General features: G+C 37.8%; 1 protein-coding gene across 1 annotated transcript in view; it reads right to left on the minus strand.

Annotated features, from left to right (window-relative positions):
* The window catches only part of itpk1b (inositol-tetrakisphosphate 1-kinase b), a 49498-nt gene that overhangs the window by 18799 nt on the left and 13641 nt on the right, over positions 1-17058 (minus strand). The window contains exons 3-5 of the mRNA XM_082143847.1: positions 16477-16501; positions 6746-6871; positions 4158-4275 (exon numbers count right to left, since the gene is read on the minus strand). Coding sequence (XP_081999973.1) covers positions 4158-4275; positions 6746-6871; positions 16477-16501 — 269 coding nt within the window. The remainder of the gene's footprint in view (positions 1-4157; positions 4276-6745; positions 6872-16476; positions 16502-17058) is intronic.

Consider the following 17058-nt stretch of genomic DNA (forward strand, 5'->3'; position numbering starts at 1 on the left):
GGTAACGTAGGGGAACTCCCACTGCCAACGCCCCAAGGTCAGTCAGGCAAATTAAGAAGGATCACGGCTTTAGTCAACATGTAGGCCTATTTTAAAATAAACTAATATGTAGATTGTGTAAAAAATTTAAAATGTTGTGTTTTTATTTTTTAGTTAAAAATGTGTTAAAAATAAAACAAAATAATCTGTAATACCATACATTAGCCACTAGATGTCTGAATAGCCCTTTACATAAATATATATTCAGGCCTGTGTGTATATTTTGCAAATATTGTACACTGGACCAAATTCTTAATAAATAAAAGTTTTTTTTTAATAATATTTCTTCTTGCTTGACTTTATTTATATACGTGACCTTGAAGTAATCCAAAAGTAATCAGTTACATTACTTTCATATTATAGTACTTGGATTACGTTACTGAATACTTTTTTTATGAAGTAATTTGTAACTGTAACGGAACACATTTTTAAAGTAACCCTCCCAAGCCCGTGCTGCTGCTGCACATGTAACATGCATGATTTAACCCTGTAGCAGATCTATACAGGTGGAGCTGGGGAAGGTGGAGGGCTTCTGAAAGCGTGCTGCACTGCAAACAGCAACACTACCGGTATTTGTTTAAATGTTGAGCCGCAGCTCATTGGCCGCTGATGCAACAGCAACCAATCAGCTGTGCTATGTAGATGACGACGCGATTGCTACCAAATGAGTTAAAGACCTATCAGCCTGCGCCATCTCGAGTTTCATGCCAGAACTAGGTAACTGTGTAGGCTAATATACGTAAATAGTGCTGGGCAGTACAGTTGATTAAACCGGTAAAAAAATAAAAATAATCACAAAATAAAACAAATGAATACAAACCGGCCAGTTTTTTTGTTTTATTTTGGCTGATCCTGGTTCAGTACTTGCACACAAACTGCATTGCAATCATTTCCCAAAATGCCATTTGTGTGCACGTATTACTAAGTCGTTAACAGAGGCCAGAGATGGGACACGCTGAATAGGGACGCAAAGAGGAGAGGAGAACACAGACGTGTATTGAATTGGGGGTGGGGGTTTATATGCATCTCTGAAGGGAACTGACTGTATTCAGAAAAAATTAGATGGCCTTTTCTTTTCCTCTTACCTCCGTATAATGTGTATTATAGTAGTGTTTATAAGCGCAGCGCTACTTCGTGTACAGCGCTAACATAAGAAACCTGCTGTTCCGCAAGCGCCACCTACTGGCAGAGAGTGAATTTGTATATTCATTTAGTACATCTGCTGTTTTTGTTTTGTGTAGGTGTTTTATGTAACTGGCTAGCAATGTGCTTTTAAGTTATTTAAAACTTTCAGACAAGGCTTTGTCAAGCCAACATCAAAGCTGGTTCACAAACTTTTACTCATCTAGTTATGGTTTAGTATTAGACATTGAATCAACATTCTAACTTAAATATTCCTGAATGAATCAATATAGAATCGAAATCAAATTTGGAGCTGAAATCGAGAAATCAGTGTCAAAATGCATCCCTAGCAGACAAGAACACTGTTGTTCCATAAAATCATAAATGCTTAAAACCCTCTCATGTATCCTTAATGCAACAAAGGTAATCCCACAATGCTTTGCAACACGTTCAGTTTAAAAATAAAAATAAAGCATTGAAGATGACAGAAATCTAAATATCGAAAACTATTTGACCCAATATGGTGTGAGCGCTGCTATGCTGAAAGTATCTAGAGCGGCTGCCACTTGTGGTTACTATGGTAACACTGTCAGACATGCTTACGGCTGCTAAAGAGAGGGATGTGGCGCTGTGTCCGCCAGTGAATGTGAGAGGACGAAAGAAACGGGGAGGGTGACAGATGGTCAGAGTGTAATTTGGTAGTTGTGTTATCTTGCAAACAAGTACTGGCGGCGTCCAATGTAGCATGTACATTGCAGCATGTTTAATATGACAACTCTCAATTGTTATGTGTTGCGATCTCATGCAATTTAGTGCCTCCTGACCTGTACAGAAATTCTGTTATATGGATTTTCCTACCATTGGAGAAAGCTTTTTGTCAGTCAAACCAATTTTAATCTTGCAAGGTAAACTACTTTTAATCTTGACAGGGTCTTATTCCTGCTAGAGACAGGAATATTTTTGCTATTTCAGCAATCCTATAAGATCATTACAAACCGCACTGTACGACATGGATCCAATAAACTTGGGTACGACATGTAGCCTATGAGGACTGTACTATGATGACACCCATTGAATCATAGGCTACGACGCAAGTCAGTATAGAAGAATAAAACATCAGCATTCGCTAGTGGTAAACAAATAGAGCAAGATGAATCACACTTTGGCAATTGTGGTTTTTATGTGCGCTGAAAAAAAGAGGAAGCAAAAGAGGCCAACTTGGCATGCCAATTTTGCAAATGAAGCTTGAGGTAAGTAGTTTTAAGTTTTAGAACCATGTCGCGTTGATCAATACGCCATCTCATGTTGCATTTTTATCAGCTAGTCAGAAGTAGGTCGAAGCAGCAAACACACACAGAGAGATGATCATGCTAAATTTCTCACACTGTCAGAAAATGATCGCGGTCGCAAGAATCTCTCTCACTGTACGACGTTTAGGAGCCACGACCACAGAAATCACCACGATTGGTAATCTTCGGTCTGTCTGAGACAGCTAAATATCGCACAATGTGGATCGGGCATTATAAACAGGACACTCATATCATATGCAAGATGTGACAATTGCAGAGATGTGTTATAATATTTAAAAACAAAAAATAAATTGTAGACAGAATTCAAGAATGTGCATTTTTTAATTCTTCATTTAGGGCCTTTTTTTAGCAAATAATTATATATGTGATTAACTGCGATTAATTTGGTTTATTAATTGGCATATAATGTAATTCAATTTAAATGTTTGCAGCGTAGCTGAACATGTCTTTCATGTTTTCTTGAAATAAAGAGCGGGAGGCTTTGATATCAGGGCGAAAGGAGAAAAGGAGAGACACAGACTGGGGGCTTACAGATGATTTTGTTACATAACCATCTGTCACGTCTGGTTCAATAGAACGTGGAGACACATGATTCCCACAAAGACAAATATAGCTGAACATACGAGTCTGCACAGGCCACAACCAAATGCTTTCTGTGCACGGGGAGTTAAGACCGCTATAATATGGGTATTTTAGAGAAATCAAATATTAAAAAGATGAAATTACTCAATTTAAGTTCTGTCATTGTGCTTTATAAATAAATTAATTAAATAAATAATAAATTAACCCTATAGAAAGGACACGTAGTTAACTTCTATTACTCAATCATTATTTGCATTTGGTTACATATATATTTTCATTCTTATTTTAGCACAGTTAAGCCAGAGAAATGATTTTGTTGGATATCGTTGAATAATAATAAAAACATTCACAGCCAATCAGAATCCATCCTGCTTTAAGAGCTCTAGCATTTAAAGAGGCAGATGACAAAACTGCGGCGCATGCTAGGAATAAACAGAACGATATCATCCAATGGTGTGGATGCTAATATAAATATCGTTATAGTTTAGTTCATTTTAGTTATCATTCTTGGCATGAACTGGAGTCATTTCATTCACAAACGAATTGGATAGTTTACTATTCGCATAAACAAGTGGATATCAAGATTTTCTGTGAATAATGACTCAAATCTCAGCCTGTTTGTCAAACAAAACTAATGCATAGACTCAGAATATTGGGCATGTGTTATGTGGATAATTTTTATTATACTTTTATGGTGTTTTTTGGTCATTTTGGATCTTGACAACCTCATTCGACTGTATGGAAAAGATTTTCGGATATTCTCAAAATTCACTTTTTTTATTCCACAGAAGACAATAATAAGGGTTTCAGTGGGTGAAAACTGAATTTTTAATTTTGGGAGATCTACTCTTTTAAACAGAATGGGACATGTTGCAGGCCGGACTCAAACCTGTTCACCTGCATGAGCGCCACAGCTCAACATGCTAACTGTTGTGTTTCAGACCATTACATTATCAAGTGTAGCTCATTCAACTACAAAGAGTTTAAGTGCCAACTGACTGCATCTTGTAGTTGGGCATATCACCATTTGCAAAACTTGAAAACTGCATAAATGAATTTTCATGAATAGTGCTGGAATGAGGGGGGGGTGCTGGATCATATTACCTCTCATACAGTCCTCTATCCTGTGCACCAGCTGGTAGGACCTGCAGCGATCCAGCAGAGTTCGGATGGCTGGAAGTGGGTCAAGAATAATGGTCTCTGGGTGAGCGTCAATATAATCCTGCAAGACCAGAGGAACAGGGCAGAACAATGAAGGTGTGGAGGTGACATTGAGAAGGGAAGATGCTAAAACAGCAGTGAACAACAAGTTCAAACATTACTTATTGGTGTTTTTAAAAGGCATCTAACATGCATGAATGTACACGCCACACAAACAAAAACATGTACACATGAAGCCCAGTTGCACTGCTATTACGTCATGCTAACTGAATGCAAAGCTGCGAGGTTGTTTCTTTTACATAACCACTCGCTCTCTCTCTCTCTCTCTTCACTGTCCCCATTCACTCAACCTCTCAAATCATGAGTAATTTCACTGAAATACATTCTTTTTCATGTGATTTCCCATTTCTATCACTCATTTACTGGGAAATTTAGTCACAGATCCAAGCATATTGATTCTTAGATCAAATCGCCTCCAAAATACGAACGTATGAAGACTAATATTCTACCAGCACTGATTAAACAGGGCAAAAAAGGTTACACAACAGCAGAAGACAGACACATCTACAGTTTTTCAGAGGGTTTAAACTGAACACTGTACTTCAGATCATTCTGTGTCTTGTGTAAACCTATGTAATATACATCTAAGCACATGCTTAGTGAGAGCAGGGTCTTAGGGGAGAGCTTTGAACATTAAGAGGCTCAGCGCTCTTACGTTCTCATTTAGAGGTGAGTACCAGAGGTGACATTTCATAAGACGACAAAACAAAAACAAAGCTGTAGGATGGGAATCTGAATTGAAGTAGAAATGACTGTAGTGCAATTTTATTACTGATGAAAACAAAAACTTAAAAAAGCAGTAAAAAATGTTAACCAAAAAATAAATATATTCACAAATAAAAAAAAGATTTATATATTTTATTATATATTACATTGCATTACATTATGTGAATTTTGAATAGTGTGGTGCGGGGATGATGTCAGAACCTGGAAGACCAATTCACCGCTGGTTCTTTCGAGATTTTCCTTTGGTTTTTTATAATGGGGTTTTTCAATTTATGAGTAAAAAAAGGTGTGGTAAACATTATTTTTGTTTTGTTCTACAACGTAAACTGAACACACTCACACCCCAAACTAGTTTTATCTAGTTACTTATGTTTCCAAAAATAAACGTAACTGCTTTTCAGTACATGTGTGTGTATTTTACGGTGTAGAACAAAATGTGAAGGTACAGTCTGGTTATGTTTACCACAGGCTTTATTTTACTCCGAAATGGAGAAGAAAAAAACAAACATTATAAATCCCCATAGGAAAATCTCGAGGGAACCAGCAGCGTATTAGTCTCCTGGGTTCTGACGTCAAACCATCAAGTCACGCACCGCTTTTATCAGTCCAGTGTTTTACTTGGGCAACTTTTTTTTTTGGCTGTGGGAAATAAATAATATATTAAATGTACACAACTAAATTATAATACAAAATGAAAATAATAAAAAATACTATATTACGTAATTTCGGTATATTATTGAATTGCCATTTCTTCTAAAACAAATCCTGAAACTAAATTAAAAAAAAACTAAATTAGATTAAAACTTTATGCCCCATTAAAATGAACCTAAAATAAAAACCCAAACAGAGAGAAAGATTAATTTATATTAACTAAATATTAATTTAGATAAACGAAGACAACAATATTTACTGTAAGGGTGTGTTCACACTTGTAGTTCGGTTCACTTGGTTCGTCTGGTCCAGATAAAAACAAAAAACATTTAGTCCTGGTCTGCTTAAGTTAGCATTTATATTGATATTTTTAACACTGATCCTTAAGATACCGAACCTAAAGGCATAGGGATGTGTTTACAACCTGATTGGTCGGCTTCTACGTATATTTCACGAAGGAACTTACTGAACATACAAAACAATGCTGTGTGCTGGGCTAAATGCGCTCGCTGTGTGTGCGTAGCCTACATGTGATGGTATTATTTTGACCAGCTGAGAACTCGTGAAGAGCTTAAAGTAAAGGAGTCAAAACAGTAGAAAGAATCCCTCCATCTCACACACACACACACACACACACACACAGAGATCTGCTGCGAGGAGACGTGGTTCTGATGCCTGTACCAAACTGTGATGGGCAACATCACAACTATGGTATTTTGTATAAAACTTTAAAACAGGTATGCTTGAGCATTCTGTCCTTTTAATATTAAATATGCTTTCATATTTCATTCAACCACACCAGAGTTAGTTTGTCCGCTTGTTTGGTGGCACCAGGGTTTGGATTGCAGCGTTCACACTTATTCAAATGAACCGCACTAACAGAGAAATCGCACCAAGGTTCGTTTTAATCCAACCAAACGTGCCAAGTGTGAACAAAAACATGCATTCACTTTCCTTTTACTTACACCTAAATGACATAGAGATTAAATTCTGGAAGCTCAAATTCTCGCTGCTTAATCAGATTGAGATTCCTGCATCTTAATCAGAGCTGTAGATCTGCTCTACAAACACACATGCTCAGACACACTCCTCACCTGCACACGCTGGACCAGCAGCAGCGACTGGGTGTCATTCTGGTCCGCCTCCAGGATCAGGTCTGTTAGCTTGTGAATGATGACATCCAGGGGACCCTGCTCCTCTAAAGGCTGACTCAGGTCAAGCTGAAGGGAAGGGAAAGGTGAAAGGTCATCATTTACACTGACCAAAGACAAAAGCCAATGATGTTAAATACCTTACATTACATGTACTGAACAAATGGAGATGGTGGTCTAGTGGGTTAAACCACTGAACTGGTAAACTGGTAAATCGAAGGTTGCTGGTTCGATCCCAGCAGTCACCACCAGTGTGTCCTTGAGCAAGACACTTTACACTGATGCAGTACTTTACTATAAAAGCGTCTGCCAAATGCATAAATGTAAATGTAAATGAATGTATAACAGACAGCCAGTCTGTGTTTCCAGAATAGCAAAAATAACTCATGGCTGATATATGAAGGTGAATGTGATTTCAGCGAAAACATGTTCATGGATCAACATCTTTGTGGATCCTGGAATAACATTCCAATCAACCAATCAGATTCGAGGGACAAGTTTACAATTGATGTCAAGTTTAGGCTTACAACCAGGGTTATATGCTTCTACATCAGTGTTATTCAGGAAGAGTTGTACCAAGACAAATTCCTATCAACTTGTTGACATGGCAATAAATGTATTGAACTGAATTGAATTGAATTATTCACCAGTCATTTCCCTCTGATTTTAGGGACGACTCATGGGTAAGGTTTAGGGGTTGGGATAGGGTTAGGACTAATTTTCAGACAGGAATGTTGATCCAAGATTAACAAAATATGTTGACACAGGAACATGTCTTACTTGGCAAAATCACGGTGACCGACATATGAATGTGTTTGTATAATTTGAGTTCAAGAAAACCAGCATGAAAAAAAAAAAAGATTAACTGAAGATGGGCCACTGATGCAGTCAGGACTGTAAACTGCATTAAAGTGTTTTCCTCTGGCCCAAATTATATACATGTATGGTGAATTATTACATTGAACAATTCTTATTCAAAACTGGTTCTTGTACTTCAAACATTCTTTAATTCCCTTTCTACACCTTCAACAAATCACAATCGCAAAAATGTCCCCTTTACTTAGAGATAAATTAAACAAGGGGCATGTTTAAAATAAATTTGCACAATAACCCTTACATTTATATAAATAAATAAAACGTGCAATACACTATTTAAGGCTGAGAGCTGTGGGACACAATCTATTCCCTTGTATGGCTGAATGTTTAAACCCATCTGACTGCCCAAAGTGGCTTTATATTTAGTTGGTTTTTTTCCCTTCCAGTGTTTCCAGCACGGATCGTCCCCCGAGTGGTCGGATGTCGATGTCAAGAGCGGCTCCAGACTACACAGACCTCAAATCCCAAGGTGCTGATGTGCTGACAAACCTGTTCTAGCTCTGATAATCTCATGCTTACTGTACACGGACAAGCCCATATGTGGACAGTGGAAACACCAGTGACAGCCTACTATTGTGCGTTTGTTTCAGCTAGTAAGCAAGGAACAACAACCCCAAATGTCTCTGTCAAACAGTTTGTTGGCTAAACAGCAGCTCCTCCCTCACGCTAAAGGGGCCATAAAGTAACAGGAGACAGATTACTAATATACAATACTACATTGAAGACTTGGATAATACTTTATGAAAGAAAATCACTACAGTGATATAACCAGATCAGATTAGTTCCTGCAAGTATTTCATCATAAATGTTTCAGGAAATCTAATCTCATGTATTGCACTCTACAGTTTACAGCACAGTGCATTTTACGTTTGAGAGCAGAGCTTTATTAGAGGTCTGTTATAAAAAAAAACTTTACAACATTCATATAATATAACAAAAGAGTTTTGTTCATAACACAAACACTACAGAACTTCTATAACCAACAATATAGTACAGCAAGTATAAAGTACTCCCTAAAATATAAAAGCAGCTGTATAATCTGGTGTATATAAACCAATTATACAGTGAAAAATACAAAAAATGTATAAAATATAATTGCAGCTGTATAATCTGGTGTATATAAACCAATTATACAGTGAAAAATACTAAAAATGTTACATACATACATACATACATACATACATACACACACTCTCACCTAAAGGATTATTAGGAACACCTGTTCAATTTCTCATTAATGCAATTATCTAATCAACCAATCACATGGCAGTTGCTTCAATGCATTTAGGGGTGTGGTCCTGGTCAAGACAATCTCCTGAACTCCAAACTGAATGTCAGAATGGGAAAGAAAGGTGATTTAAGCAATTTTGAGGGTGGCATGATTGTTGGTGCCAGACGGGCCGGTCTGAGTATTTCACAATCTGCTCAGTTACTGGGATTATCACGCACAACCATTTCTAGGGTTTACAAAGAATGGTGTGAAAAGGGAAAAACATCCAGTATGCGGCAGTCCTGTGGGCGAAAATGCCTTGTTGATGCTAGAGGTCAGAGGAGAATGGGCCGACTGATTCAAGCTGATAGAAGAGCAACTTTGACTGAAATAACCACTCGTTACAACCGAGGTATGCAGCAAAGCATTTGTGAAGCCACAACACGCACAACCTTGAGGCGGATGGGCTACAACAGCAGAAGACCCCACCGGGTACCACTCATCTCCACTACAAATAGGAAAAAGAGGCTACAATTTGCACGAGCTCACCAAAATTGGACAGTTGGAAGACTGGAAAAATGTTGCCTGGTCTGATGAGTCTCGATTTCTGTTGAGACATTCAGATGGTAGTCAGAATTTGGCGTAAACAGAATGAGAACATGGATCCATCATACCTTGTTACCACTGTGCAGGCTGGTGGTGGTGGTGTAATGGTGTGGGGGATGTTTTCTTGGCACACTTTAGGCCCCTTAGTGCCAATTGGGCATCGTTTAAATGCCACGGCCTACCTGAGCATTGTTTCTGACCATGTCCATCCCTTTATGACCACCATGTACCCATCCTCTGATGGCTACTTCCAGCAGGATAATGCACCATGTCACAAAGCTCGAATCATTTCAAATTGGTTTCTTGAACATGACAATGAGTTCACTGTACTAAAATGGCCCCCACAGTCACCAGATCTCAACCCAATAGAGCATCTTTGGGATGTGGTGGAACGGGAGCTTCGTGCCCTGGATGTGCATCCCACAAATCTCCATCAACTGCAAGATGCTATCCTATCAATATGGGCCAACATTTCTAAAGAATGCTTTCAGCACCTTGTTGAATCAATGCCACGTAGAATTAAGGCAGTTCTGAAGGCGAAAGGGGGTCAAACACAGTATTAGTATGGTGTTCCTAATAATCCTTTAGGTGAGCATGCGCACACACACACACACACACACACACACACACACACACAACATAGCAGAGTCAAATCCCACCTTGCTTTAGTAGGAAATACTCCTCAGCAAACTCTTAGCCATAATAGTGTCGGCTTGTATTGAACCCGAGTGCAAGAATTCAGAGTAAATGTTTGAAAGGTGAGTTACTGGTTTCCAGTGAAGGATTCAGTGTGTTGTAGGCAGCGGATAAAGGCTGCAAAGAATCATAGATATGGAGAGAACGCCATGACGGAAAAACTGATAAACCTCAGTGTTTGTAGTCAACATTTCAAACTGATGACCACAAACACAGTGTTTTAGGTCAAAAGGAGGGGAAACACTGAAAGAAACTGACGTTCTGTCCGATCTGCTCAACCCCCCCGAAGCAAAATGCCGTCATGTACAGGTAAGAAAGCTGTTGCCATTGTCTACTCTTTAAACAGCCATGTTTAAACGACTACACTAAGTATGATACGATTTTCAGTGATAAACCTTCCCTTACAATACCTGTTCTGTTAATAACCCTCTGTCGTCATGCGGCGGACATTTTCTGACAAATAAATGTGAATTTCTAGGTCCATGTAACACAGAGAACGAGTAAACATTGTTTATTAACATATAATACCGACCGACACTAACAATACAAAGCGTGATGAAAACTGACAAGGTTACGCTTTAACTGCGTCTTCATCTTTGCCTTCAATTGTTTTAGTTTAGTCATCTAATTTTCCTCACAAAAACAAGTCATGTTATTCATGATGCAGAGAGACACTTCCTTTTCTTCATGCGTGTCTGTATAGAGACACGACCAATCAGTTATTCATGATGCTTTAAGCCAACTGAGACACAAGTAACTAAACTCTGATGTCTGAATGCCTGCTCCTCAAGGCACAACATGACCTGTGACGTCTGTGTCTGCTTTAAAATGCCTTTCCATGCAAGCATATAACCAATTTGACTGTAAAGAATCTATGTCTATCTGTCATTACTAAAACATACTGAGAGCTCATGACAGAAATGAGCAGGCAGAGGTCAGACACTGACCCAGTCCTGCACCGATGACTCATGCCCACAGATGCTGGCGGAGGGAGACATGCGCAACTCCAGGACTCAAAGATGAATTTATCTGAGTCCAGGAAGGCTCTGAAGCTGTCGTTCAGAGTTCAAATCATCAGGACACGAGCTGATTGGAAGCAGCAGCAGCAGCGGCTTTGAAAGCAAGGCAAATCTAGTGTTATTTGTAGGGCTGCACAATATATCGAAATTATCTGAATATCGCAAATGTATATATCGTGATATGCATATCGCAACGGCTTGCAATAACTGGGGTCATGAACAAAAGACAAAGAGAAAAATCACTCACTGCTCTTGGCTGAATAACTTTTGTAGCTTTAATATACTTATATACTTAATTCATACAGTGAAAACTAAGCAGTGTTTTGATTATTCAGTTTCTGTTGTTAAATAAATCTAATGTAGGATAACCTGAAACCCTAAACCCCGTGGTTTACACTTTTATGGTTTACATGTTAAAATAACAATACTTATGCAACAGTAAAACACTGATGTTCACTTTCAGAAGTTGTAGGGATGTTTTCTTGTCACAAAAAGAATGTGAAACTAAATATTGTGAAAATATAATTTTAAAGATATTTTAAAGATAATTTAAGTTAATTTTACACACTTTAAGCATTATCGTATCGCATATCGCATTATTTAATGAGTTAGCACACATCGCATTTTTCTTCAATATCGTGCAGCCCTAGTTATTTGCTATTATTGCCATAACATTAGCATAAAAATTGCGTACAACTATCGACAAGATTTTACAAAGGCTCTATTACTTACAAAAGTCGGTAACACTTTATTTTACAGTGTCTTTGTTACATATGTTACATGTACTTACTATAGTAATAACAGTAAATTATACATAATTACATGCAAATAGCCCTCAACCAAACCCTAATCCTACCCTAACCCTATAGTAAGTACATGTAGTTGCTTAATATTACACAGTACTTAAATATATAATAACACTGTAACAATGACACCTTAAAATAAAGTGTAACCCAAAAGTCTAAGATGTTTAAAGGGATAGTTTACACAAAAATGAAAATTCTGTCATCGTTTATTTTATCCTCATATAATCTCAAACCCATTGCTTCCATTCATCTATGAAACACATGAGACAAAAATGTAAGATATTTTTATGAAAGATTTCTGTCCCTCCACAAAATGTTTAGTTTAATTTAGAATGGTAGAGCGTATCAAAAATGGGCTGTGTCCGAAATCGCCCCCTATACCCTTAAATAGGGCACTATTTGAGGGGACAGCCATTTGTTGTGGTGTCCGAAACCAGAGGATGTTATCGAGTGCACTCATTCAATCCCATAATGCACCGCAATAACGAGTGCACAACCATAATGCATTGTGAGGGCCGAGCCGAATGAATTTTCTAAACCGCTGGTCCAATGTGGGAACAGCATAATATCATACAGGTATAAATTCCTTTTTTATTAATTATTAAATTGTTTAATTAAGGTTTATAAATAGATTCCAAGTTCAAGATAAATCCTTTCATTACTACTGGAGCTGCCAGTTTGCCAAGTTTCAAATTATTATTAATCAGCAAACACCTTCCAGTGCACTCGGTGTCCGAATTCACTCACTCGTTTTCATTCACTCCTTCATGTGGACTATATTAGTAATGTCGGGAAAGGTGAATGAGGGGGTATAAGGGGCGATTTCGGACACAGCCTTGGGAAACAGAATCTCATTGGTTCATGCGCATTAAGCAAGCACGTCTGATTGTCTGTTTAGGCATTTAATGTGTTCTATGTATGTGTGTTGATCAATGTTTATATGTGAATAAAAAACTTGATTAAACCTGTTCATCATATAAAGAGGTCATGTGTCTTTTTAAGGACTTTATAACTTATTTAAGATATCTGTATGATATCTTTCAACAGAGGGACAAACAAAAATTTTCCAGGTTCATTTCTGTTTTTGTTTTAAAGATGAACAAAATCGTATGGATTTGGAATTTTTGGGTGAACTATCCCTTTAAAGGAAAGTTGTTTCGGAGGCGGAGCAAGTTATTACACTGCGATAAAACATTACGAAGATAATTTTTTTTTTTTATAATGTGTGCACTGATGAATGTATATTATGATAAGTAGAATCAATTTTGACTTTAAATACACATTCATCCACATCTACATCAAACTATCCATTTGCGGAACCAAAAATACCACCCTTGAATAGAAGAAAGCAGCAGAGGCAGCGTCTGATGCCATCACTCTTTAATCTTCTCTCATTCATGAAATATTGAAACTCTTCCCAGCCAGAGCTCATGTTTGATAGATCCATTTTAGAAAATAAGCGAGGAATTAGAATAAAAGCACACTGAGAGGAGAGATAAGTACCCTAGAGTCTGTATCTCTGGGTATAAAAAGGAGCACATAAAGATGACAAGTGGAAATGGCTGAAAACGAAGGGCTTGACTCACATTATGCCCGAACAAATGGATCAATCAAAGGAAAAAAAAAAAACTGACCAAGAGGCTTCTTCACAGACCAACACACTTGAGAGGAACAGGAAATGTTCTTCATCCTAATGGAGCCTCAGCCTCAAAGTAGGAGAATTAAACATGAATCATGGAGCATTTAGAGAGGAAATGAGCCTGATGAAGTCATTGTCTAGGTTAATGTGGTTGAATGTATTACAGTATTACTGGATTACATAGACTTAACATGATTGGATGACAACTAGTGTGAAGATGAACAGAACAAGGAAGTGAGATGACCAACATTATTACAACAACAAAAATGTTGTCCACTGACAGAATTTTCATTTTTACGTGAACGATCCCTTTAAGAAAAGTGAATGGAAGGTCATCAAAAGTACATATCGCCAAGTTTGTGTGTGTGCGCGTGTGTGTGCGCGCGTGTGTGTGTGTGTGTGTGTGGTAAAGCAATACCAAGGAACATGAACTGGGCTATTTATTCACCAGAGACTCCCTGCCTTTGTTTTTCCCACACTTAAATAAAAAGACGTGAGGTCGGCCTGAAGGGACTGCTCAGTTTTTAGATATTCGCATGGAGTGATGTGACCCCCAATTACAGTGAATGTCAAACACACATGAAAAGTGACGACATTGCTAAGAGCAAGCAAAGCCAAATGACAACACTTCAAACCGGACAACTACATTTGTATAATGCTAGTGTGTTCTGGGTGGCTGCTAAGTGGCTACTTACTGTACAAGTCTATAATATTCCGGTTCCAACAACAGTTTATTGTGTTGTTTCCAGAAGATATTACTGAGAACTCTGTGGAGGAACTATCTCTCTGGAAAACACATCTCTCTCTCTCCCTCTCTGCACTCGAGGTTAAAGGCACAAGATGTTTAAATTAAAATATCCCAAAAACACTAGAACAATGTTGTTGACTTGTGTACTTCCATTATCCCAAATGTTTCTAACAATGTTTAAATACAGAAAAATCTGCTATTTTAGCCAGTGTAACGCCCCTCTTCGTTGCGTCATATCCGCGTTACGCTCGATTTCCATCAAATAAACTGTCCTGTGTGAGCAGTAATTCAGAACTTTATTCTTTTTTATTAGAATGAAATGATATAATGTTCATTTAAGTGATCAAATTTAACAAACAAAGTTCAAGATCAGGGAAGGAGGCGAACGTTAAACTTAATTTTAATCGTAAAATAAATATAAGCAACAAAACGAAACGAAAGGAGCGGCAGCGTCCGACTGCGTCATATAAGCGCATAAGCAAGTTATTTTGGACAAAATCAGTTAATTTCAGGAGTTCGAAAAAACTTTTCTGGAAAAATTTGCTCAGACTGGTAAACACATTCGAACTACCATTGGTCGGTCCATGGTGATTATGTAATGAGTAGGTGTGGCTCTGTGGCTCCGCCTTCTTTGACGGGAAAGTCTCCTTCTGTTCATTTCTTCTGTTCAGTTCGTTGAGGTCAGATGCGAGTAAAAACATGTTCACACTGGAGAGCTGCTTTATAGTAAAAACTGAAGTTATTATAATAACTGATAAAGTCATTCTAATTGACAACGTTTTTTTTCATGTTAACACTCCAAAGCTACTTGCTTTAAAGCAATATATTGTATAAAGTGCTATATAAATAAATCACTATGATCGATCTTCATATTTGAAATATAAAGTTCATATTCGTTGTGGTCATTTGCTGAAAGATGGTTGGTAGATGTTTCACTGGCAAGGATTTTGCTGTCTCATTGTGAAAGGAAAGCTTTCCAGGCCTTGGCTTTGTTGAATGTTCAAATGTTAACATTAGCATGCTTAGTCCAAACCAATGAGAACAATTTGAGCTTTACTATCAAAACAGTCTGTCTAATGAAAACAAGCTAACTATACTTTCCGCCTTCAAAAATAAACTTAATAGAAAACGAGACAGAAATATTTTGTGTTTAGCACTTTTCAGTGCTAAACACCAGCTCAATCTCCTAGGAATCAGGAAAGGAGCCTTAGCCAGTAAGAACATCAACAGGCCCAGACCATTTCATTCACATATTCAGTTCATCCGTCCACTGTAATACGCAAACAACTGCATACTCAACACATCTTTCTAACTCCACTGTAAACTACTACCAAACTTTCTACTTATAAAGACCTACAATAAACGCAGATGTTGTTCAGGCTTGGTATATGCCAGAAGCCACAAGTTATTTTTAATGTTTTTTAAAAGGTGCAGTAAGCGATTTCTGAGAAATGCTGTTGAAAGTGAATCAGACCGAGCACCAAAACACACTTGCAGCCAATCAGATGTAAGGTGCCGGCGCTGCATAGCATGTTTATGAGTTTGGGGGCGGAGCTATCAACTATCAGGGCGCGTTTGTTTGAATGATTTCAAATATCAACAGCGTTTCTCAGAAATCGCTAACTGCACCTTTAATAGCTCGTCTTCTTTTTCAGCGGCCTTGGTTCTGGAAGTATTTTTCCTATACAGATTGTTTTACAAGTTTTCATTAAAGCGTTATAAGCCAGCCAGCCAGCTATGAGTTGAATCACAACATAACAAATATACAGAGCGACCTCTGACCCGACGTGACGTAGTAGGATGTAGGAGTAGCGTAAGCTTAGACGTCTCTCATGGTTCAAACTGGAAGACTGGGAAAAACTGGAAGAACTGGAAGAGAGAGCTACTCTCTGAGAGATCAAAGGAAATTAACATTTTAACTCACTCTTGTGCACTATCGAGACTAAAGTCTCACCTCCGAATCATCCTAATCTACATTTCTTCCCTTCATTTCTTCGTAGGTGGTCACTGTTTGAAATTACACACATTAAAGACATATCTGAAAATCAATTTTGTTAAGAGGAGATCCACTTACCTGTACAACATCTATCCCTCTTTTCCTGAAAGAAAAAAACAAACAAAAAAAAAAATGTTAATTTTTAGCTCATGCCACAGGTTGACAAAAAAAAAAAAAAGATTTATTAACTTTTTTTTCTTTCTTTATTCAAGATACAATCATAACGATTACATTCTGACAAGAAAATAAAACCTGGATAAAAATATCTGTTGCCTAGAAACAGAGTTGAGAGAGAAACCCTGACTGGCTGTAGGAAGGGAATCAACACTACGGAAGTCAGAGCGATCAACCTGATGTGCTGTCAGAAAATGTCTACTTTTAAACAGCGCACAACAAGGAACGACTGTCACAAAGCAGGCGCTAGTCAAATGTTAGAGTTTACCCCAGTGTTTCTGTAAAACAACAGGACAAGCTGACACACAAGAATCAGTTTGCTCGGTTTTCACTAAAGTTTGTAAAGTTAAATATGTGCTGCATTTTACTTATGCTTTGTTGTGAGATCCTGAAATTGGATCCTGATATAGGATCCAAAATAAAGCATGCTGGTGGGGAAGCCCTTTGGATGATTTTAAGGGGTCATTAAAGTCGACATAAACCTGA

Source organism: Leuciscus leuciscus, assembly GCF_965113295.1.
Source record: "Leuciscus leuciscus genome assembly, chromosome: 17".
NCBI classification, from domain to species: domain Eukaryota; kingdom Metazoa; phylum Chordata; class Actinopteri; order Cypriniformes; family Leuciscidae; genus Leuciscus; species Leuciscus leuciscus.